Genomic DNA, 17,667 nt, shown 5'->3' with positions numbered 1-17,667 from the left:
TGTGCAGGCAGGAAAGTGCAGTTTCTCAGATCAGCTTCTGTTTGTATGAATACACAAAATGTAGTACTGTTTCTAATGTATATGCCTGGCTTTTAGTAGTAGAGGCACTATGAATCTGGATGACCTCTTTAGTAACTTAGCTAGATTTGTAAAGAATGTTTGACAGGGAGCAAATGTGAGTTCATATTTCCGAAGTCTTAGGTTTGAACCTCTGAACCTCTTTTTTTGATCAGTTCAAAACCAAATGTTACGTGTCCTGCAGAAAATCAGGACTAATTGCTGAGTGAGTTCTGATTATCTAGTTAATAGCCCTAACTCTTCTGTCTTAAAATCAGAGGAAGATTGAGAGTGTATTTGAAAGTAGATGTCAGTTCCGTTAACAGAACATTATGAGAAGAGATTGAATGTTTTTTCTTTTAATTATTTTTTTAATTTTATGTCTCTGAGCAGCACCTGCTGGACAAATTATGTAAAGAGATAGAAAAGGACCTGCGCTTGTCAGTTCATACACACCTAAAACTGGATGACAGAAATCCCTTCAGGGTTGGTATGAAGGATCTAGCTCACTTCTTCTTTCTCAACCCAATACGTTTTTTCAATCGGTTCATTGATATAAAAGGTGAGTGGTTATATGCTTTCCTGATCCTTTTACTTTCATCTCTGTTATGCTTTGGTTTAGTCTATCTTTTTACTTTTTTCTGTGCTTCTCTAGCTAAATTGAAAGGGTGATTTTTAGATTGTGATTATATGTGTTTACAGCTCATGTAACTCACTATTTGGACAAGACCTTCTACAACTTAACGACTGTGGCTCTCCATGACTGGGCTACCTATAGTGAAATGAGAAACCTAGCAACTCAGCGCTATGGTTTAAGTATGACTGAAGCACATCTTCCCAGTCAGACTCTGGAGCAGGTAAGCTGCCCATGATGAGTATCATTTGTTCCATTAAGCTGTCATATTTGCTGTCTATTTATTATCAAGTCAATGGTATAGGCACTCAAGTGTTTATTGGATGGGTACTAAAGAAATATAATTTGTGTCCAAAGACCTTTCCCTCTGAAGTTTAGTATTTTTGATGTTTTAGACAGTTTCATACCCTCATTGGGTTAGTGCACTAGTGAAAGCTCTTAGAGAGACGGCCTTTTTCTTTTCTCTAGTGCTCAACTTGGCTTTTCATTGCTGAATTGGAAGACAGCATTGAGCTACATTTTATAGCTACTTAGTACAGAAGTGCTGTGAATGATAGCTTCTATTTCTGGCTTTTGCTGCTGTTACCTATTGCCAGTGATGTCTGTTCATTGCATTGTTATCAAGAGTTAAATGATTTCATAGCATTCGTTTCCTAGCAGTCGTTTATTTATTCACTTTAAAACAAAAATACACATGCAAACACATGTACCTCACTCCCCACAAAATCCTGGTGCAGTCCTTAGCACAACTGGAAAGTGTATAGATTAAACAGCATCCTCTCTGTGCACAGTGATACTAAAAGGGATCATCAAGCGGAACAATTTCCAGACCTACGCTGTAAATGTAGAACTTCAGACTTAGTCTTCTAGAGGTATTGGACAAAATAACATCAGAAGGTAGCTAGCTGCTTATGTCTTCACAGAATTCTGCGTTTCTGTAGAAATCTTGACAGTTAAGTTGTCTCCTGAAGTTGGAGAATTTTTGAAATACATTTGTTTGTGGGGTTAGACCTGTGGGTCCCTTTGCTTGCAGAGGAGTTTGGAAACCGAAACAGGCAGAAGTGTATATTTAAAGTGTGAACTGAATTTCTTTTTTTTTTCCTTCCACGTGTCATCTTACAGACACCAAACTAAAATTGTGGAGAGATTCTGTTTTGAAAACAGAAGATGTTGCTTCCTAAAATGCTTTCGAGTAACTACAGAAGTAGTGCTTTCAAGTGCTAGTGGTTAGGCGTGTCAGTGGTTCTTGAGAGTTATGGTACAAATTTATAATATGTAATGTTGTTTCAGGGTTTGGATGTTTTGGAAATCATGAGAAATATTCATGTGTTTGTATCTCGCTACCTCTACAATCTGAATAATCAGGTAAGATGTATTCTATTCTTGCCTTCAGCTGGAGCCAGATTCAGAAAACAAATGCAAATTATACATGTCGGACAGCAACCTAGGCTGAATGTATGTAGTGACAAACTGCACGGTAGCTGTTGCTGCTTCACAAGATCGTTGGGGATGCTCTATCTAGGTCTTGGAAGATGTTCAGTAAATGTGCTTTGAGTATTGTGTGCCGCTAAGATCCTTCAGTGTCAAAAACCCTGAAGCTAGGGGGCTGCAGTAGAGCAGATTTTCTGCTATATAAGGATGCATGAAACACACGGCTTTTCAGGAAAGAAACAGGACATAAGAGGATGGGTTGTTTTGTGAAGCGGTGTATGATATTGAGAATATGTACAGGGAACAGCTCTGTAGTTTCTTCAAGTGAGAATGAGGATATCCTCTATGAAATTAAGCAGCTGCTTTAAAGAAAAGGAGGTGCTTTTTCTGGCATTGTTTAATTTGATGTCGGAACTCGTTGCCGTGATAGATAGTGAGGCCAAAAGTACAGTGTCAGAAGAGTTTAGACCAATTAATAGAGTATAGTCTTAGTAAGAATGAGTTAGGTGCAGCATCTGCCTTGGAATTGTTGAATCACAGCATTCCAGAGACTGGAGGAACATACCAAATAATGTTCGTTGTGTGTTCAGTCTGATTTCTTAGTTATTTTCCTAATCACCACCTATTAGCTGCTCTCAGAAACAGGATGTCACCTGTCTCAATTGGATATTTTTCACAGTCACTTCTGGGTATAACAAATAACTTTTTCCCCTTCCCCTGTCTCAGATCTTCATTGAAAGAACTAGTAATAACAAACACTTGAATACTATCAACATCCGTCACGTTGCTAACTCGATTCGAACTCATGGAACAGGAATCATGAACACAACAGTGAGTATTTATTGCATAGCTGATAGTTTGTGGGTTTTTTTTTGTTTGCTTTTACTGACCAGTGCACGAAAGTGTACAGTTAAATGGCATGAGTAATGCTTCAAAGCCCTGCATTTTCTAGTGGCTTATTATTATTCTTAGGTTCCTTGTCAAATTCATCTCTTACTATGCCATAATTTTCCTGATCCTATCCCTACACATCCAGGCAGTGTGCCTATATTATTCCCAGGAGGAATCTCCCTGGTTCCACTGCCTGTGCATTTACTTCTCAAACTTCAGTTTGATGTTATGCAGCTGCATTGAACTCTTGACTTCTTTGCCTGGTTTCTTACCCGTGGGATTCAGGAGCTCTTATGCTGTAAGTAAAATATCCAGAGCTGACTGATCTTTTCTGCTCCTTTATCCCTGAGGGCAGTTTCCCAGGGACTCTTCTCCACTAATTCCTTAAACTGCAGGTTTGTTACCCTTGAATCAGGGTTATATCATTTTTCTTTGTGTAGCCTCCTTTCCTCTAAGGATCCATAATTTCACTAGGACATGATCATTACAAGCCCATGCAGCTGCCAATGTTGACTTCTCTAATTAGTTAATTTGTGCTCTAAAGGGAACCCACTGGGATCCGTCTCCTCTGCAGCAGACACACTGGCATTAGCCCCAGTGTTTTTAACTGGAGCAGATACTGTCAGTGAGACACTGAGGAAAAAATAGTAAAAAAGACTGAAGAAAACCCACGTAATTTTCCATTGCAGCGATACTGGTTTGGTATTAGTGATATGGATCATCCATCTCACAGTAGTAATACACCTCGGAGGTTGGCAGATATGCAAGTAGCCAATGATTATTTCCTTCAACGTAATTGATGCTGCTGGCAGTCCAGTTTTTATTTGGTGTTTCATCACAGTTCCTGCTCAGGACCTCTCCTAATAAAGACAAGGCAGGAATTCCTGGTAGATCACAGAGAAAGAACGTCTCCAGAGAAGGAGACTCAAAACCCACCAGGACACCTACCTGTGCAACCTGGGCTAGGGAGCTGCTTTGGCAGGGGCGTGGACTCGATGATCTCTAGAGGTCCCTTCCAACCCCTACAGTTCTGTGATTCTGTAATTAACTGTTTATTTTATTCCAGGTCAACTTCACTTACCAGTTTTTGAGGAAAAAATTTTATATTTTTAGCCAGTTCATGTATGATGAACATATCAAATCCAGACTTATCAAAGACATCCGATTCTTCAGGGAAGTAAAGGATCAAAATGATCACAAGGTATAGTATTTTTTTTTTTAAGAAGTACTGCTCTCGTGTGACTGAAGGTACATTTTAGAACTTTCCTGTTATTTAAATTTGTGTTTCCAGACAAAATGACACCATTTTTTCCCAGCAAAATTGGATGTTTTGAATTTCCACGTTTGGGTTGGTCTCGTTTTGTTCTGTTTTCTCTGTGATTATTTTCTTTGCTATGGAATTGGCAAAAAGTCTGTCAGTGACTTGAAAACAATGGTTTGATGCAGTTGTTGTCTGTTGGAGGACCCTGAACTCCTGATTCCAGTTATGTTTAACAACTGTCAGAATCGAAGTTGATGTGAGCATGTAGCATTTATTCAAATATGTCAAGATTGGGGCACTAGTGTGTAATCTTTTATGCTGAAAAACTGATTTCTTAAAAATATGAGACACAACATGCTTCAGTAAAATGTGCTGTCAGGCTCTTTGCACGTTGGATGCTTATTTCTCCTAGGAGAACTTTCTTCTTCACAGCAATGATGCTGTTTCGTTCTCCAGGTTACAAAAGTGACTTAGTCAAATGATTTTTGCAATCTAGTAGGGATGGGCACGTGTATAATAAAAAAATAAGCAAACAACCAAGCTCAAGCTGTGGTGTGAGAATAGAATGTACCATAAATACGAATGTATTGACATGATGAAAAATACTTCTTAATGATAGCCAATTCTGACAGTTCTTTACAAATTAATATATTTTTCTAGTATCCGTTTGAAAGAGCAGATAAATTCAACAGAGGCATCAGAAAACTTGGAATAACTCCTGATGGCCAGAGCTACCTTGACCAGTTCAGACAACTGATAAGTCAAATCGGTATGAAACATTATGGAAGACAATGTTATAAATGTTAGTAAATGGAAATACTAGATTACATTGACTAGTAACTGAACTCTTAGTGTAAGCTGAAAACTAGCTAACTACTCAGATGGGAAGTACTTCATCTTAACCAGGGGAAAAATAGTCTCAACTAATACACAGAAATGGGTCTTGCATGTCTTAATCTAAAATGCATCTACAACTTGTGTAGATGCCTGCTTTCTTTAGGTTTTCCTCTTTTATTAGGGAAGTGACTTCTGTCCACATTGACTATATTTCCAGTAAACAAAAGAAAATCTTTTCATATTTTTCAAGGAGGGGCTGTATGTCCTGATGAAGTAACTTAATGTCATGAATGACACTGTGATAGCATTTTCTGCCGTGTATACTGTAGATGTATAGGACCGATCAGAACTTGCAAGTGTTAAATGTGCCTGATGGGAAGAGTTTGGCCCTTAGGCTGTCATGCAAGTGAACTCAGTATGGCTAGATTACGGATTTGTGTTGTAATCCTCTAGGCAGACTACTGATATGAGTTTTTGGTGTAGCATTTTATTGCACTTGGTTTTCAAAGCAGTTTCTTTATTGAAACCATGTTGCAACTTCAATTGATGTTTCAGATATCATAGGAATTCTGAAGTGGGTGTATGTGTGTTTATATCTCTCTATTTAAATAAAAACTAATTGTTTCCCTGTTTTTGTCTTGTTTTTAAAGGTAATGCTATGGGTTACGTACGAATGATAAGATCTGGTGGTCTCCACTGCTGTAGCAGTGCAATTAGGTACTTCCACAAATACTTCTGTTTTTCTTCTTTGCTTCCTATTTGTTCTGATATTTCTTGAACAAGTTCTCTGCCATCTGCCATTAATATTTGATCACGATACATTTAAGAAGTCCTTTTTTATGCCTTTTTTGAAGTGGGATTATCAGAAATAGAGCCTGAATTTACCCCTGCTCAATCATTCTCATAAAAAGACAAAAACACTCCAAATTATGTGGAAATACACTGCAAAGGAGCTAATAGTTGGTGTGTGTGAGTCATTAGTTGTTAAGTAAATAATTCCTGATTTTAATTGCATCAAGAAGGCACATTAAAAGAAAAGTAGGATTAGTCTTGAGGAATTTAAAAATGAAGTTTAACATTTCTATGACTCTTCTTTCTGTAGATTTGATTGTCTGCTTGTATAAGGTCATTGAAAACTAATGACCTTATATACCAAGAAATAGTTTTCTTGTAAATATTAGTGCTATTTGTAGTTACCTAGGACAAGTACTAGGGAGAGCAGGTGGTAGCTTGGTAAAAGCAGAAGTATAAGCAACTTTGTGTGAGTTGAGAAGTGGGCTTAACAATGCTCAGATAGGAGTATGGCAGAAATGATAGTTTTAAGTAGTTTGGGCCCAGAAGATTTTAATTTTACTATAAACTATGGTAGATACCCCTATGAATGTAACCAGTTGAATGTAAAGTTAACAAACAGTAAGTTTTCAGGTTTGTTCCTGATCTGGAAGATATTGTTAATTTTGAAGAGCTGGTGAAAGAAGAAGGACTCTCAGAAGAAACACAGAAAGCAGCAAGGTACCCTGACATCACATTCTGGGAGCTGGGCCACGGTTGAGAGGGGAGGGTTGTAATTCCAGAGCTGTAAATGCAACTGTTGGTTGCTTTTTTATGTGTTATGTTCAACTAATATCATGCAGAAGTATTTGTTGGAAGTAGAGAAAATGAAGCGATTCTTTTCAAAACCAAAAATGAATGTAAAGTGTCACTTGTGTTAGTAGTCTTCCTCACTGCATGTGACATCTATTGCCTGGGTATTTAAGGTCCTAGGGGAGAAGAAGCAATTATTCTATGGAACATTTTTGAGGAAGTAAAATCAAACTATAAGATGGAAGTTGGCTGCAGAGGCAGGTTGTAATCTTGAGCTCAGGACAGAATATCGGTGTGGTCAAAGGACAAAAAGTGGGATTTTCCTGAAGTAAAGGAACTTCTAGCAGAAAACAGCTAACACGTGGGTTCTCCTTTGCAGGCAGTTGGACTCAGTCCTCAGTGACCTCACACGTAACTTTGCGGAAGGAACGGAGTACTTTAAAATGCTTGTGGATGTATTCGCTCCTGAATTCCGCAGTCCAAAGAATATGCACTTGCGGAACTTCTACATTATTGTGCCCCCACTGGTTAGTATTGCTGCTGTGTGTACCAGCATTTGAAAAGAAAAAGTGTTCAGGTTTGTTTAAATATGCTGTGTGAGGCTGTCGGTGACCATGTTATGCTTTGAGAGAGGCTTATCGCACATAACAATTTATTGGAAAGACAAATGCTATCACGCTCAATGTGACCCCCTTCTCTGAGCACAATGCTGTATGGTGTGGGATATCCCTTTGGTTATTCTGGTTCATCTGCCCTGGCTCCTTTTGCACCCCCAGCTCCTTTTTGGCAGGGCAGTATGAGAGGCCAAAAAATACTAGGTGTAGTGTAAGCACTGTTAAGCAACAACTACAACGTTGGTGTGTTGTCAGCATTATTCTTATCCTAAATGCAAAACACAGCACTGCAGTCGCTTCTGGAAAGACAACTAATTCTACTTCAGCTGAACCAAGGACACCATTTGAGAAACTAATTTTGAAATGGCAGTGTTGCAAATTTTGAACTGTGAGAGGATGAGTATGTCATGGTGATAGAAATGAGGGATGGGAAGGGGTTAAGACTGAGACTTTTTCCTTCTTTTTCCTTCCCACTTGTGGAGTTTTCTTCTGATAAGCACAGCTTCAGGAAAATGCTATCCATTTTGTATTTAAAATGTGTTTCAGTGCAGTTAAACTTGAAAGTGTTTTATGTATGCATGTGCAAATGTTTCACAAAATCTAAGCTTATCCTTTTTCTAGATTTTGGGGGGATTTTTATACAAAAATGCCTAATGATGGGAGACACAAATATGATAGTTTTGGACCTTTTTGGACAGCTACCTCTACATCTAACCACATGTGATCACCTCTTCTTCTGTTTTATATTACCGTTGAGTCTCTTGATTCCAAGGCATCTTCTCACTCTTTCAGACCCTCAATTTTGTAGAGCATTCGATTAGTTGCAAGGAGAAATTGAACAAGAAGAACAAAAGTGGAGCGGCCTTCACTGATGATGGGTTTGCCATGGGTAAGTTTCATTGTGCTGATGAGGCATTAGGTAAGCCAGTGTAACTGATGTTTCCAGGACAAGTTTGCTAATGCTGTGAGTTCCTGTTTCCCTTACTTCAGTTTAGACCATCTTGGCTGCAGCACAATGGATTTTGTGGGCTGTTTGGATCAGAATCTCTTGAGCACAGAATAACTAGTTATGACAGCAGGCAGTTTTGTCATAGTTGGTACTCTCTGATTTCTTTCAAAGCTGCAGGTCTTCGTAGATTAGAATTTATACAAATCTTTGGATATTCTTCATTATGATTTTCTTGCTGTTAGATTTAATTTAAAATCAATTGCAGTTTAAATTGTAATTGCATGAGAATATTTGATTTAAACCAATCCATTAATAGCATTCACAAAACATCTTATAAATTGCATATTGACTTTGGCACGTGTTTTGTTAATTGCCACAGGTGTGGCTTACATTCTGAAGCTGTTGGATCAGTACCAGGAGTTTGATTCATTGCACTGGTTCCAGTCTGTTCGAGAGAAGTACCTGAAGGAAATAAGAGCAGTAGCTAAGCAACAGAATGTACAGTCAATTAATCAAGATGAAAAACTGTTGCAGACTATGAACCTTACTCACAAGCGACTGGAAGTTTGCTTACAGGTAGAGCGTGGGTCTGTGTCATGGTTTTGGTCTGTTCAGTCTGGTTCTGTTCTGTGTTGCCGCAGTTCAGGTAGCTGTTTTGTGAAGAAGCTTATCAAGAATAAATAACATTGAGACAACATAAAGCATTGCCTAACACAACAACACAAAAAAGCAAGCATGGAGACTTGAGGTGGTGTGCTGTCTGAATGGGGCATCGTAAGCATTTGTGATGTTTGTTTGGGTCAGGAGTTCGAGGTGGTGGATTGGAAGTCTTTGTCTGCTGGACAGAACTCTGCTACAACTGAAACCTCAGTGTTTGAGTAGGAGAGAATGTTGTAGGGAAATCCTTGTTACAGGAAACACAGCTTGGGAGTGTTCTTTTGAGCTCCTAAGTTGAATGATGCTGTCAAATAGAAGAAAGACATATTTGAATTTTGAAGCAGTTCAGGTTCGACTGAGATTTAAATGCCTCCTGTCTCTCTGCTCTGCTTTTGATTTGAGGGTCTGTGGGACAAATCTGCTGATGTTTGTTTATGAATAGCCCATGATTGCATTCTGTATTAAGTACTGCTGTTGGTAAAACAGATAAAGACCTGTACGACTGCTAAAAGCACACACTGCAGTCCTCTGCTTTACCAAAACCATATCACTGACCCTTGTTCAGAAACTGATTGACCTTGCAGCTGTTGAAATTACTGGGTTGCATGGTCTTCTGTGGGTAAGCAGTTCCACACTGTCACTGTGGCTGCAAACCTCACACTTGGCTTCAGTGGGTACCCCTGGTGCTGTTTTACTTAAATTGCTCTTTAAAGTTTCTGTCTGACTTGTGCCCTGTAAGATGTATGTAAGTGGAGTATGAAGGGGAAATGATTCAGATACTGAAATCTCATTGTGATTTTTTCAGAAGCATCAAAAGCAGTGATCTGTATGTGAGTTCATTCTTGTGGTACACTGATACTCTTCTTCTGTATCTTTTTACTTAGGAATTTGAACTCCTTTATTTTTCATTAAGTAGTGCAAGAATTTTTTTCAGAGCAGATAAAACTGCAGCAGAAGAAAACCAGGAAAAGAAAGAGAGAGAAGGTGAGTGAATATTACATATGGAGCACTTTAGTTCTTGAGGGTATGTTTTGTATGGAAAATGCTTTCTTTCATGGGCATTTTCTTGCTGTTGAGTTGAATCAGTATTCCTGAGGGAGTTTTATGGGGTTGAGGATAATTAAGGAGTTGAGAACTTCAGTGTCATACTTACCCACTGCATTACTGACTTTGTTAATGTCAGCCTTTTCTGCAAAACCTTTGCTGATGTGAAATATGAACTGGTGCTTCTCAGCTGTCGTTTAGTAGCTGTTTCTCACTTTACATGGGCAGATAACGCAGATACTACATGCATGGCTTCTGTGTGTTTAATGTTTATAAAGTGTTTTGGGCTACCATTGAGTCACATTCAAAGGGTAAGATCTCTGTGTTATGGTCTCCTGACTTGGGCAGCATGGGAATTTTACACATTGTGTGCATGCTCATGTATTCTCCTTCATGAATTATAGGAAATTTTCCTGAGTATGGGAAAACTATTCTCCAAGAAACAAGAGGAGTAAGATACGAAGTGCAGTTCAGTCACAAGTTGCTTACAGTCTCGAGTTACTCACTGCTGAGTGTAGCTGTATGTTAAAAAATGGAATTGGCAAATAGTTTTTTCTGTGTAGTTCTGACAGTTATGTAAATGATGGTAACTTCCCAGATCACTGAGCCAGAACAGTTTGCAAAGAAGGAAGTCTTTAGTATGGGTTTATACTTTATATCTGTGGAGTTTCTTAATTAATTGTCCTACTCAAAAAGCCTTCTTGGAGCATTGTGGTAACTGTCCTTGCTTCTTCAGGAGAGCATTTGTAGGACAGCAGTTACTTGTACCTTTCACCCCAAACAGGGGCCAGGAGGTGCTGCAAGGTCAGTTAGCATATGCTGTCTGTGGTACCGTGTATCAAATGCTTTATGACACCAGCACACTCTGAATGCTCAGACTTTCTTTGTACTGCCTTGAGTGCAATGTTAACCGTAATCCATGTCTCTGATTCTTATTTTTATAGAAGAATCTGTTAAAGGAAGCAATGGAGATCTTGCCAACTCTTCATCTGCAGATCCTATTGTGAAATGATGTGGCTGGTATGGGGTGGTAATTACTCGGATTATCATCAGTAATGCTCTGTAGGGGTAAAAGCTCTTCATTTGACTTTTTCTATTAAACCTAACAGAAAATGTACAATGGCATACTAGCATCCAGTTGGGCTAGGTCTGTGTTTGTCTGTTTTTCCTATAGAAACTTCTATTTTTCAGGAGTTATTTATTTACATTACTAACAGCACTTTCTCTAGATTGAAAATAACTACATAAAATATAGCTTGGAGGTAATTATTTTAAATTACAGTTGTGCATATCTAAGAAAAACTCGTTAATTTTCAGATGCTTGCTTGCATCTCTAACAAAGTGTTAAAAAAAAAAAAAAAAGACTTGTGCATCTCATCAACCAGAAGAAGAAAACTGAAGGAAGATGCGTTGCTTATCTGTTGTCCAGATGTTTATGCACTCCTTTTGTATTTAATGTAGTCACAAATTACACTGTAGATGTAACAGTGTACGTTGTGAATGTATGTTAAAGCTATTACACAAAACAGCAGTCCTCGTTAATGTGTGTTGTTTTTTTCCTGCAGAACTTTACTATTAGAATGTTATTTTCACTCTGGTATCAGGTCATGCTGGACATTTATTTTCCTCTGTTCTTTTTTCCTCCCACGTTAGAAAAAGGGGAAAGCAGAGAAGTTAATGTAATAAACTGCTTTTCACTTCATACTGAAGGTCTGATTTGCATCCATAGAAGTAAGGAAATCAGGAGCCAAGACACAGCCACAGTCAATCAGCTCTTCCTTCCGTGACCAGACACTGTGTGATGGGTGTCTGTGACTTAAGTGATCTTACACTTCATGAATATGTTGTGCCTAACTGCAAGTTTTGGCCTCAACTCAGTCTTTGCCTTTGTAGGTCCGTTGTACTGTTTGTGTTGCTAATAATGGTCTTACTTGCCTGATTATGAACAGTAATTGCACTGCAGGCTTCAGAAGCTGCTGAACACTGTGAGAACTCTGTATAAATTCTAACATCTGTTAATGCCTGCCAGCAGAGGTTCTTAGATTGTACAAGAGTTGCTTAGACTCCTGACATAATTCGAGTTAGCTTTGCAGTGAATTCCACTTCCATAAGACTCAGTTGTGTTTTAATCTTCCAGAATACAAAACACTTCTAGGTTTCACTAGCTAGAATAAACTACTTCAGTCAGTCTGAGAATGATCTTTTGGTTTCTTTTTGTCACTCTTAACTGCATTTACTTGACAGCTTTTTCATCTCTTCTAATTACAAACGAGGTAACGTTTTAATACAGATGGCTCAAATAGTTCCTCCCACTCTTTGGCCACAGGTTGGCTAAGACAATTCCTGGCAGATTTGGGCTCACCCTTTCCTGCCAGCAAGATTAGCATTCAGAGAACTAGGGCAAACATTTTGGTTGCAACTGGACAGTGCAGATTGATATGAAAGTCCATTCACTGGCTCTGAAAACATAATGCAGGTGCTTTGTGAGCTGTTTAAATCAGCTGGCCTCGTTAATATTTTTGCTGCAACTGCAAAAACTGCCCTAAATAATGCTGCATTACTTTTTGCTTTTTTTTTCGGTCCTAATTTCTGTACGCTTCCTCTTTTGACCAAGTTGTGCCCACACTGAACACCTGAAGTAGCATTGCTGAGAACAGCAGCAGTCTCCCTGCTTCTGCTGATACCATCGTGTTGCAGCGTGTGTATTTCCACATCCCTGTCTTAAGTCACATAAGCTCCTGGCGCGGAGTGGTCCAGCATTTGTTTTCCTCTAGGATGGACGTGCTAGGTAGATAGATACATGCAGTCGAGCATTACCTGTATCCTAATTTTTCAAGTCCACATTCCTGTTTTCCCTTCTGTGATTTTTGTGGTTCCTAATGTGCGTGTGGTGAACAAACTCTTGTCATTCTGGTGATGGAAATTCTGCAGGAAAGCCAAAAGCCTGTTCTTATAGAACCCAACGTGTGTTGGGACCCGAGTGTATACTGCATGTGTCAAAATTATACACGTAGATACAAACAGGTGCAGTGATTACAGAGCTATTCTTGCTAATACAGTATTACAATTTACTATATTTACTATTTTTTTTTGTCATGTAGCAGCATACATATACAGAAAGCTTTTGTTACCTGAAATATGAACGAGGTAGGTCCCTGTTTGGGATGGTGCTCCCATGTCAGTGTGTCACATCAGATCCTCCTCCCAGCTACCCAGAAGGGGCACAGAATATTTGTGGTGCTATTTTCATTGCTTTTGCCCTCCTGCTCAGATTCTGGGAACGAAATGGAACAGAGTGGGTTGGCTGGAGATGAGGATGGATCTAAAAAATAAAATCCTCCTAGCGAAACTGAATTTTGCTCATCAATGAAAATTCCCAGTGGTGATAAAGAGAGGATGATGAGTTTGCTGCAGGGACGTAAAATGCATCTCTGTTAATTGTCCTTCAAGGCAGACACTGAATGGGCTGAAGGCATCTGCCTTCCTGAGGAGGCAGCCCCTGTGTGCTCTGTCCTGGGACAGGGCTGTTGGGGTCAGCCCTCCCGGTGGCCTTGCAGCCTGCTTGTCGTGGTGCTTTGCCCTTTTATGCCAGAAGCCATAGGGCTGTGTAGGGGATGCGGAATGCAGCCGATGCCCAAGGTCACGTTCACCCCGAGCTTGAAAGGCCTTGGTTGCTGGTGGTTGGTGGTGATGGTCCCAGCTGCCCTGTGCTTCACTGGGGTACGTCTAACTTTGCTTGGAGGGTAGATTCTAGAAGTCCTAAGGAAGTCTGTCTTTAGAAGTAAATTTGAGTTTTCATCTGATGTCTGTCAACAACAGCTATTTTCAGCTTCTCAGGTACAAAGGACCAAATGTAACCATGTTTCCTAACTCGTTGTACAAAAGGGTATTTTGTTACCTCAGTCTCTTCGGTGTGTGAGTAGAGTACCTTATGTACATAAAACTGTTAATAAACGTCATTTTCAGAACCTCGCTCTTAGTGTCTTCAGTAAAAGGACTGCAGGAGGTTTTAATTTCTTTAATAAGACAGCTTCAACTTTTATTGACGAAGGAATGAATGCTCGTGTCAGTTACCGGCACTGTTCTTCCATGGTTCTTACAAACAGTCACCAAAGCAGCTCAATGAATTTATTACATGGCAGACACTACAAACTGTACTCTTTCAGCTGCCCTAGCACCGACTGCTTACAGAAAACCTACGTTCCTATTAAGTGCTTGAGGTGGGTCAGATTCAGTTGAACATTTTCAGCTGTTTGTTCCAGTTAGTATAAACCATGCCCCATACAGCCTCCCCACCTCTCTTCAGTAACTCCCATTTGTTTGTTTGTTCTTGCAGAGTACAGCTTTTCTCGTCTTCAGGTTAAGCCGGAGGGGAGAAAGAAAATCTAAACTTCTCAGCTGGTGTATGTGGCTGCTAATGTCAGGGATGTGCTGTGAGTCTAGTCCGCGTGCCGTAGCCTCGCTCCTCTAGCGTTTGATTGCTCGGCTTCCCCAAACTGAAGATCACTGGTAGGCTCTAATGCTGCGTGCCCCCATCGCCTTTTAAAGTACAAAGAGCTCTTTATTAAAATGACTCGTCCTACAAGTTGTCTCCACAACTTCTCTTAATTTTAAGAGACCTAGCCACAGAAAAAGTGCTGCCTGCCTCTGCTGTGTGCGCGGCAGCAGTACTTAAAGCAGTAAATCTAGGGGGCACGTTATGCCCGTTATTTCATTACGGAATGTGAATGCGGTCCCCTTAAAGGTAAGAGTAGGCACTTAGATTTGTTTTGTAAGCTTATTCCAGATGCAATATAAAAATAGATTATATTAATAGGAAAAATTTAGTGTTTAACAAATTGCTAGCACAAAAGATAAATCTTGTTACGCTTAAACTAGACTAAAAATAACTTCATCTGAAAATAAAGTAAATAGTGCATTTTAAACCTTCATTCAGATGCACATAATCATGCAAACTATAACAACTTGACTACGGGAAGAAGTTAGAGGCCTGATAAAGGAGCTGACAGCTTACAGCTGGTGTTCTTCCAGCTCAGTGAAGGCTTGCCCCCCTGTGAGCCTGCAGAAGTGTTGTTAACCCTTTATGGCTGACAGCTGCGCTGTCCGAGCTGCCAGCAGCAAGGGGCTAATGCTGAAGCACTGCCTAAGATTACCAGCGTCCCAGGCCCAACTCTATGCTACACATTCACAAGTGCAGAAGTTTCCAAAGGTCAGAGTTCTGCTTGTGTTCACTGCAAAGCCCGAGGAAACTCTGCAAAGATGCTGCCATCTCCCTAGCAGGTGACAGAAGCTGTGGCCTCATATGTGCACAGATGATTTAAAACCAGAGATTGGACAGCCTCCCGGCTTCTCCTTGCTCCCATACGGGCTGGAGGAAACAGCAGGAGTCCTTCATGCTTCTGACTCCTCTCCTTCTTCACGCCTTGCTCCGTCCTCCTCTGACTGATCGTTCAGCAGCACAAACTTCCCATCATTTGTAAAAGGTACAGACTTCATTAGCTGAGCTAATGCTTCTGGGTCCTGAAAGAAAACAAAAGTTCAGTGGGCAAGAGCAATCTTTCAGCAGAAGAGCACAGTTTCTCCAGTACCTGTTAAAGCTTTGCAACTTGAGGTTTTTGTGGTGGTGGTTTGTTTTGTTTTTTTTCTTTTGACAACATTACATTTAGCCTAAAAGTTTTAATAGGAATAATTCCAGCCTAAGGTTTTGAAACATCATCCCTTTCAGCAGAACACCTCTTACCTAAGTAAAATTGTCATTACTTTGACCCTCATCTTGCTGTTCTTACCTAACAGTGCTATAATTACTGGAAACCATGGAGAAAAACTTAAACAGCCAGGTTCTCATTTAGTGAGCTTACTGCAAGTGACTAAAAGCTTATTCCAGCTTGTTCTAAAATTGCAGTGGTGTCCCATCTTTACATGAATGTCTTTATACAACGGGCTGGGTAATGTTGCCATTTATTTTAAGTGGAAAACCATTATCTTTTTTCCTCCCTGAAGGAGGAGAGAATGGGAGTTTTTAGAAGTGAAACAGAATGAGTGGAAAAAGCAGAAAAACATGCAGCAAAACAAGCACATCTGTGAGGAATTCATATACTCACCTTCTGTGCCTCTGCAATTTCTTTTCCCAAGCTAATGGCATAGCAAATCTGAAATCAGAAATGTACATAAAGTTCAGGTTTTTGTTACTGGTTTTGCTGCTTCTTCAGGATTAAAGCAGAGAAGAATCAATGCAAACTTGATCTTAAATGGGGGTGTAAAAAGACAGGCAGAATACCACTTCACTGTAATAGCTACATAGAATTGAATTATTTTAATAAACATTCCAACCTTCTCTCCTTCTGTGTTGCTCTCAAAAACGTATGCACTCATGGATTCTTCTCCTGGAGTCTCACGGAGGTGGACCACAAAACCAATCAGTCTCTTGTTATCCTGATGAGCAGCAAACTGAGTCACGGTGGCAAGTTCAAACTGGAAAGTTGTAAGAAAAACCTCATTTAATCAGCACGTAGTTGGCTCACTCGAGCTCAGGTTCAAGTGCCTGAGCATCCAATGCTGTGACAGAAAACCAGATTCAAAACAAAGTTACTTACACTCGCTCGTGTAACTTGCGTCTGAGGATCTATTAATCTGTAATTACATACAGGGAAAAAAAAGGTTTTGGAGCAATTCTTAACAGTAATTTCAGAGTGCTTTACAAGGGTAAGGCAGTCGCTGTGTCATTTTTACAGGTGAGGAAATGCAAGCAAGGAATCAAAGGTTTTACTGTGATTTCAAGTCAGTCCATGGCAGAATTTAACTCTAGGCCGTAACTCTCAGCTGCACGACCTGTTGGTCACACCAACTTTTGGAATCACCAGTTGGGTGAGCATCACACAGGCATGAGGTAATGCTCCATGTGTGAGAACACCTTGTGCAAACATGCTCTACGGTGACAGTACTGCCAGCAGCGCAGAGAAGCGGCTCTTCTGCTGTTGCTACAGGTAAGGTAAGAGAATCTTTCAGTGCTTTTTTTCCTTTTCCTTTTTTTCTGTGTATTTGTAGGATTTTACAGCCCCGCCACATCCTGTTCTTAGAACTGAAGTCAGGAGGGTATTTCTCTAAGTGAAGTCAATCTTGGGGTCTCGCTCCCTTGAAGGGTGAATTTCTTGGAGAAGCAGAAAATATAACTCATCACAAGTTTGATGAAAAGAATAGCAGCTTGAGGGATAAGTAACGAAGATTTTGCAGTACCTCAGGTTCCTGCTGGTGACCATGAGATGAGATTCAGTCATGCGGAATATGTTGTGGATCGCACGAGCAGCTAACACTTGTCTCATGGCTTCATAGATCACCTCGCTCGTGTTGTCTGACTGAACAGCCATGGATCCCAAAAACCGAACGACGAACATCTGCTGCAAGAGTGAATCTGGAAGATAAAAGGCATAATTTCTCTTACTGTGCTACTTCCATTTACTAGTTGTTGAAGTCATGGATGGAGTTACTTTTCTTTCTACTGGGAAACACAGTGGTAAACTTGTGGGTGGTGACCTCCTTCTGACCCAGTTTTAAGCTGCTTCAAGTGGCAGCGAATGCTACGCTCCAGCTGTGATATGGTGATGTTCCAGAGGCAGAGACACAGGGCAGGCACAGAGAACTGCACTCTCCCATGTCCCACAGCAGCTCAGACTGCTGCTGTTGCTGACAGTGTAGAGGTGCCTCTTTCTCA

General features: G+C 40.1%; 2 protein-coding genes across 2 annotated transcripts in view; one reads left to right on the top strand and one right to left on the bottom strand.

The window, feature by feature from the left end:
- WASHC4 (WASH complex subunit 4) overlaps positions 1–11,582 on the top strand; it is a 32,586-nt gene extending 21,004 nt beyond the window's left edge. Inside the window, exons 21-33 of the mRNA XM_065743072.1 lie at positions 451–619; positions 760–914; positions 1,982–2,056; positions 2,849–2,953; positions 4,080–4,214; positions 4,935–5,043; positions 5,762–5,828; positions 6,537–6,623; positions 7,075–7,222; positions 8,102–8,198; positions 8,638–8,834; positions 9,800–9,899; positions 10,904–11,582. Coding sequence (XP_065599144.1) covers positions 451–619; positions 760–914; positions 1,982–2,056; positions 2,849–2,953; positions 4,080–4,214; positions 4,935–5,043; positions 5,762–5,828; positions 6,537–6,623; positions 7,075–7,222; positions 8,102–8,198; positions 8,638–8,834; positions 9,800–9,899; positions 10,904–10,971 — 1,512 coding nt within the window. The 3' untranslated portion in view covers positions 10,972–11,582. The remainder of the gene's footprint in view (positions 1–450; positions 620–759; positions 915–1,981; positions 2,057–2,848; positions 2,954–4,079; positions 4,215–4,934; positions 5,044–5,761; positions 5,829–6,536; positions 6,624–7,074; positions 7,223–8,101; positions 8,199–8,637; positions 8,835–9,799; positions 9,900–10,903) is intronic.
- A 2,645-nt stretch (positions 11,583–14,227) lies between these two features.
- APPL2 (adaptor protein, phosphotyrosine interacting with PH domain and leucine zipper 2) overlaps positions 14,228–17,667 on the bottom strand; it is a 29,386-nt gene continuing 25,946 nt past the window's right edge. Inside the window, exons 17-21 of the mRNA XM_065743078.1 lie at positions 17,193–17,367; positions 16,553–16,589; positions 16,290–16,430; positions 16,061–16,108; positions 14,228–15,479 (exon numbers count right to left, since the gene is read on the bottom strand). Of these exons, the coding sequence (XP_065599150.1) occupies positions 15,351–15,479; positions 16,061–16,108; positions 16,290–16,430; positions 16,553–16,589; positions 17,193–17,367 (530 nt within the window). The 3' untranslated portion in view covers positions 14,228–15,350. The remainder of the gene's footprint in view (positions 15,480–16,060; positions 16,109–16,289; positions 16,431–16,552; positions 16,590–17,192; positions 17,368–17,667) is intronic.

Source organism: Cyrtonyx montezumae, unplaced genomic scaffold (genome assembly GCF_038088225.1).
Source record: "Cyrtonyx montezumae isolate F1298 unplaced genomic scaffold, pur_monq_1.0 scaffold_3, whole genome shotgun sequence".
In the NCBI taxonomy this organism is placed as follows: Eukaryota; Metazoa; Chordata; class Aves; order Galliformes; family Odontophoridae; genus Cyrtonyx; species Cyrtonyx montezumae.
The sequence above is the reverse complement of the archived record's forward strand: the minus strand, read 5'-3'. Positions and strand labels throughout refer to the sequence as shown.